We start from the raw sequence: 6,895 nt of genomic DNA, 5'->3' as shown, positions 1-6,895 counted from the left end.
CTCTTTCCCACCCAGTTGCTCACCTTCAGCCTCAGCACTTTCATCACAGTGTCTCTAGTTATCCATTTGCCATGCAATTTTCCAGTGATACAAGTCCTGATTAGCTTTTTCCTTTTTTTTCTTCTGAATATAAATAGGTGAGGGAAACAGAGACCTCTTACAAGATCCTTCTCTGCCTTCTTACAGAAACACCCGAAAGAAACAGCAACAATAACAAAGCTTGTGCATGGTTTTCCCCCTTCACCTTTAACTAAAAGGTGAAGCTAAATACTGGCTGCTGTTTTGAACGTACTGTTTTGTGCACGTATACGTCAAGCTAGTAAGGGGAAAAATTGTGAGCATTCATCTTCATTTTGCAGTGGTTGTGAGCCACTATCCTCTCATTAAGGTGTTAACATTCGTACCCATAGGAAACTAGTGTGCAGCTGGGAGAACATGTGGTGAGAGGTGTTAATGGCTTCATGTTATCTCACAGTAATGGTGACATTAATGAGTCTCCCCTGTAATTCAGAGAGTTTACACACTACCATGTAGCATCACTGAATTAATTACTGAATTTTTTTTCTGTAATATATGATGACATTATGTTTAGAGCTATCTAGAGACATTTGCTTATTGTTTACCTGATAGACACTAACAGCTTTGAAAATTCTCATTAATTTGTTAGATGATGGATATCTTTTGGTTCTTTTTCGAATATCTTTTGGCCAATAGCACTTGTTACTAAGGATGTTATTAAATATATTTATCAGAAGGAATATTTGAATGAAATAAATGAAGAAATGATCTTTTTATTAGCTGCCTTTGTTTTAATGGAGACAAGATCATCAACTATGATCTTTGTGAATCCTTCACAGCTGTCAAAAGTATGAGTTCCAAAATACTATTTTGATTACTGGTTAGTTGGCTCTGGTTTATTTTTAAAGGCAGGAATAATTGGAGGAAAGAAAAACACTAACTAGAGATCACTGCTGGTATTTCAGTAGAGTGCTTCAGCTTTTTGTTGCCTGTTATTTATATCACAGTCAAGCTGAGAGTCTTGCCATTATGCTGAACACTGCACAAATGTATTGTGATATACATTGTGCTGAAGGTCTTTAAGATATAAATAAATAAGACAAAAAGTAAAAGGAAGAACAGAACACCATGAATAGAGGTGCTTACATTCACATCTGAGAAAGGGATGGAGGAGAAACTGGAGTCTAGCTCAGAGATCTATGCCCTGGCCCATACTGCCTTTCTGGTTTACAGCATGTGCTTTTACTGACATAACCTTGTAGAAGGTACAAGCGCTGGCTGGTGTAGCAGTGCCAGCTAAAGCCTTAGGTCTGCATTGTTTAAGCAGAATATGCTGCATGAACAGCAAGGTAGGCAGATTGGATTGAGCAAATGTGATGGCAAACTTGAGACAGTGGTAACATACTCACCTTGGGAACATCTTGGTAGTGTTGCTACACTCTAGTTTTACACAGAGCACGAATGCTCTTCTTGAGAGCTCTGTGCCAAATCATCTTCTTTCCCAGATGTAGCGTGGGGAATGCCTCACTGAAAAACAAAATGAATTTTTATTTTAAAAATTATTACTAGAGTAGTGTTGTATGACTACCTTTAATTCACAGAAATACCAACGTGATTCAAAATAAGATGTTGATTATGACTTTCCAGATGTTCATTCAGTTGTTATTTAAAATGTGATGCGAATCAGGAAATGTTTTTTCTTTTCTTTTTTTTTTCCTCAGGAATTTGGAAAGTCTTGGGAGGAAGTGCAGTCAGAGGATGACCGGGAATTACTAGATAACCTAGAAGAGTAAGAGTTACTTACGTGCCCATTATAAAGACCTGCAAGACCATTATTGTTGAAAGTAGTTAAAGGAAAATGCTGTGCATAGCTAGTACACAGTTAAAATTCATTTAAGCCGGTCAAATCAACTCCAAATTGTTCTCATCAAAGACAGTTCTCCACAATGAGGGCTGTAAAATTTCATATTTCAACCACAAGCCTATTTTTCGTGTGCATAAACAAGAGCCTTTTCAGTTTGTAATCATGTAGGCAAAACATTTTTTACTTTTGTACTAAAAACGATTGAGTGATTTTGTTCAAATTTAAAAGTCAAGAGTAAGCATCAAAAATGTCAACATGAGAAAAAAATGGTACAAAAAAGTCTGATAAAAACGTAACAGCTAGAGATTAAAGCAGGATTTTGAAGGAAACTTCTCAGTGGTGCTGACTGAGGTGACATTTGCCTCTCCTCTGTGGTCATCTGTGGTCCAGGCCCTCAGATCACTGCAGAGGTGGCTTCCTTGGCTGTAGAGGATTAAATAAGCAGGAGGTAATTTGTGGGTATCAGGGCCCCTGACCTTCCTGGTTCTGTCTGTGACTTGAGCTTAATTTTACTTGGTTATACCTAGTTGCAGTAATACTTCTATCGCTCGGCAGCCTTGTGGATCTAAATGGATGTGTTGGTAAAGTATTTTTTCTCTGTGTACATATCTAGAAATAGCATGAGTGTCTCTTTCAGGAATAACAATATTTGATAAGTAAATAACACTTTGAGTGAACTCTGCCTGATGATTATGTCTTTGGCTGGTGTATTGAAAGATTAGAAAGGTATAAAAGAATTTGAAAAGACCTTATAAAAATAAACACTGAATGCAGTATTTGATGACTTGCCAAACTGGATAGAAACTGAAGTTAAGATCCTGTTTGTTAGTGCAGGAAAATTCAAGTAGGACTTACTGCCTATCTGCACAGGAATTACCCAACAGTAACTGCTTAGTTATTCTTGAATTCGTCATTTTTTTAGACTGTAAACCAGATTCTAATGATATATCCAGCTATAAATCCACACTGTCTCTTCCACCCCTTTAAAGTATTCTGTTTTTCTGGATTTATTTCTGGTGCTGTGCGTGCAGAATCTGAAGTGCCCTTTCACAAAATGTCTCTTCTCTTTTCCACAATTAAATGAATCTTTTTGACTCTGAATCATAAGAGACTGGTCTGACTGGGAAGACCATCCTGTGTGTGCGGTTTGCCTGTTCTGTGAACAACAAGCGGACACCACAGAAAAACTGTATCTTCACATGCAGGTAAGACTTGTTTTAGATATCAGTTCTTGCATCACTTTGGAATTAAAAAGTAGGATTGTAGCATCTTTGTTAAGATCAAATCAGCTGCTGCATTAGAATGCCCTCTTTAGCACAGAACTGAAGTGCTGCATGCATCTCCAGCATCTGTTCTCTGAAATATGCAGTGGAGTCAATTTTTACACTGAGAGTGTGACCAGCTATTACTTGTGAGTTGTTGCAGTTAAACCACGAAATGAGTGTACAGACAATAAAGAGGTAGCATCTTTAATATTATAACAACTTGATGATTTAATACATTAGATGTTTAGCATCTGTGTTTCAGTTTTAATAAACTATTTAACAGGAGCGTTGCAGTTTAACAGAATTCAAAAGTTTTTGATGAAACAAAACTTCGGGGTGTTTTTTCATGTACTAGTGCTTGCATGTCTATATGCATGTCTGTGTCAGTCTATGAAAAGCTGAACTATTTTTAACTTGGAATAGTAGAAATAGTGGAAATAAGATATTTTATTCTTTCCTTTTTCTTTTTTTTCCCCCTCCAGAAATCACATGGATTTGACTTTCTTAAAATAAAGTCAGAGCATGGTGAGTAAGAGATACTGTAATTGTCAGCATTTGCCATTAGTGTGGAGAAAACCACATCATAAGAATACTGGAAAACAACTGTATCAATTTGATTTTTGTTTAGACATTTAACTTTTCCATTATGGAAACTGTTTCTGCCAGCTTACGAAAGAATGCCAAGAACACTTTATTTTTCTGGAACTGTTGTTAGTGCCAAAGACATGTGCTATTTTCTTTAAAACCATTGGATTCTTTTGCAGAGTAGCTGCAAATACCCACTCTATGAGTCTCAGGTCTGGCTGCTGGAGCCCTGGAAGAATTATTACTATTGTTGTCGTTGTTGTTAGTCTTGTTAGTAGTATTACTGTTGTTGTTATTATTATTATGCCTGTGGAGCCCTGGAAGAATTATTACTATTGTTGTTGTTCTTGTTAGTCTTGTTAGTAGTATTACAGTTGTTGTTATTATTATTATGCCCATTAAGACTTGCTTGCAACTTAGAAGGCTGTGCTCTAAGCTGTGTTTGGCCAAGGTTTGCTTCCTGCTATAGACTGAGAGGAAGCAAGGTATTTGCAATTTTTACGTTAAAAGAAGGGCTAGTTCTCCTGCAGCTGGGAAAAAGCATTTGTTCAGTTAATTTACCAAGTTACAGCATTCAGGCAGTGCAAGTCTCCAGTAAACCTTGATCAGTATTTATGCTTAGTCCAAGAAAACATTTGTAAATTAAGTCTCATGTTCCTCAAGTGCTTGTTCGCTACCATCTCTCCCAGGTCTGAACTTTTATCAGCAAGTAAAGCTAGTGAACTTCATCAGAAGAGAAATCCATCACTGTCGTTGTTACAACTGCCAGGAGAAATTTCAGTCTAAAGGAGGATTGATAAATCATATGGAAGAGACCAAACACATTACATTCCTGCCAGCCAGGTCTACATGGGATCAACCACAGTAAGGGCACATGTGTTTCCTCCAGCATTTGTACTGTTATTTGATAATGTCTGTAAAACAGTAAGTTGAAACTTCTGGATTTTGCCAGTGCAACAGTGTCCTCAGCTCCCCAGCTCTACTGTCCCAGAAAAAATAAGAAGTCTCTCAAAACTACTCAGAATTATAAATCCCTGCACTGTCTGCAGCTAAAATGAACATGTGATACTGCTCTTCTATTTGTATCCAGGATGCACTATCCTCATAAATTGTGTCTGCAACTAGTATGCTAGAGAAGTTTATTGTTGCAAAATTGCCTTTTGCCTGTATTTGCAGTTGTACAGTGAACGGTGAAAGGCATACGCGGTGCACTCAGAGCACTTTCACTGGTGGAGTCAAGGTTGAATCTGTGCACCAACGTGACATCTCAAATGCCCCACTTGTAGGCACAAGATTCTTCCAGCCATTAGCTCTCTACACAGATGCAGATCATGCCTGGGACAGGTATCGGGCACACATTTCATTGCTAGTAAAGATGTGCTTGGGGCATTCGGATCTAGAACCAAACCAAACCACTTATTTTTCCTGTCTCATATAGATACGTGCATAATGTCCACCTAACTTTAGGAATCAAAACAAGTTGGTCGTTTACCTTTAGTTTTCTCATAGCATATAGAGAGAGCGCGTAACATAACACCGGTTCAGATTGTAGGGAGGCTGAATATGCCTGGGGGATGATGCCACAGGTGGTGAAACACAGGGAGTGTTCTAACTCAAACATCTCAGTTCAGCATTTGTTGTGAGACAAATCTGGATCTGTGGCCTCAGCTGTGACAACATACAGGTGAAGAAATAGGGAGAAGGACTTGTCTGTTGCCAACCCATCTGTATGACGCTTCTAAGATGTACATGCCAGTTGATTTTTGGGTGTGCTGTTTACTGTCACTCCAGACAACCAGACTTTCTCATTTTTCCGTTTTTTAAAATCTAATCTCATATAATATGCTCAACCTCTTTCAGACAAAATATGTCACTATCTAGTAATTATGCCTTGTTGCTTTCAGGTATTATTTTCCTACCTATGAAAATGATACACTCCTGTGTACGCTGTCAGACAGTGAAGATCTGATAACTGAGGATCAAAGTGAAGATGTCCCTGTTGTAAGCGAAGATGTATCCAATCTAAAAGCTCTCAAACAGAGCAGTGTTTTAAACCAGCTCCTATGTGAAGAGAACAAGACTCAGGAGAAATTTTGACCTTGAATTACAGTTGCTAACCTTTGAGTGTTTCTTCTGCAAGACAAAAAAAAACACATTCTTTCACTGATATTGGAATACACTTTAACTCATCGATGTTAATCACTGGGCAAATATTATATGAAAGTGAATGCTAAATAAAATTTAAGTGTAAACCTTTTTGGTTTATCTTCCTTTAAATTCTAGCTTTATTTTAAAATTAAATGCTGGCTTTTCTGTTTGGCCCTCCAAATAATTTTAATATTGTTTACAAATGGGATTTTTCATCCTCTTTTTATTTTTTCTGAATAAATCGGAAACAGTGTTCTATTTTAAGGCCATCTTGTGAAAAGCACTTACAATTGAGACAATGTGTCTTGATATATGAGCCAATGAGTGAATCTTCGATGTGTTATTGCTGTTAGAGAGCATGCAGAAAAGAGCCTGAATTTAATTCTTGGTCTGTTACATAAAGCAAATTTTGCTATTTTTAACCTTAGGCTTCTTCAAAGTGAAAACAGGTCTGTATATTTCTATTATTCGTGATCAATATATAAGATATATGGTGCGCATTCTGAAAACTGGCTCAGAAACATCAGTAAAGCTCTGCCTGGCCCACAGGTATCTGACTGCATGGAAAGCTGCCAGTCCAAAGCCTAAAAAAGGGTAGGAACAATTGCAATCTTAGTTGCATCAAAGACCCAAAGAATTTAAAGTAGACTTCTTGTATCATCATGAACTGAGATGCAAAAGAAATTATTTAGGGGATTGCAGACACATAAATCCAAATTAAATCTTCAAGATCTCAACTCAGCTGTCCATAAACGTTACTATATTTCCTTTAATATTGAACTTTAAAGTTCCCAAGGTAACAGAAGGTCTTCAGCATGTCCGGAAAGCACCTCAGTCTTGACAGGGCAAAGCAGCTTAGAGCATAGGCCCTGCTAGGATGAGCCAAACTAGGTATTGCCGCCTCTCTTTCACCTCTGAAGTCTTAAGAAGTAGTTCCAGAGTTCAGGTTTGGTTTTCCATAATATGTATAACTGCTTTCGAAACTGGCAGCACATTCTTTTTTTCTTCTTTAGGT

At 37.6% G+C, this 6,895-nt stretch overlaps 1 protein-coding gene across 1 annotated transcript in view; it reads left to right on the top strand.

Moving 5' to 3' along the window:
* Positions 1-5,981, top strand: part of ZNF277 (zinc finger protein 277) — a gene marked incomplete at its 5' end in the record, with an annotated part of 11,312 nt that extends 5,331 nt beyond the window's left edge. The window contains 5 exons of the mRNA XM_010296811.1: positions 1,740-1,807; positions 2,991-3,087; positions 3,630-3,672; positions 4,422-4,596; positions 5,637-5,981. Coding sequence (XP_010295113.1) covers positions 1,740-1,807; positions 2,991-3,087; positions 3,630-3,672; positions 4,422-4,596; positions 5,637-5,829 — 576 coding nt within the window. The remainder of the gene's footprint in view (positions 1-1,739; positions 1,808-2,990; positions 3,088-3,629; positions 3,673-4,421; positions 4,597-5,636) is intronic.
* Positions 5,982-6,895: the final 914 nt, after the last annotated feature.

Source organism: Phaethon lepturus, unplaced genomic scaffold (genome assembly GCF_000687285.1).
Source record: "Phaethon lepturus isolate BGI_N335 unplaced genomic scaffold, ASM68728v1 scaffold18841, whole genome shotgun sequence".
Lineage (NCBI taxonomy): Eukaryota > Metazoa > Chordata > Aves > Phaethontiformes > Phaethontidae > Phaethon > Phaethon lepturus.
The sequence above is the reverse complement of the archived record's forward strand: the minus strand, read 5'-3'. Positions and strand labels throughout refer to the sequence as shown.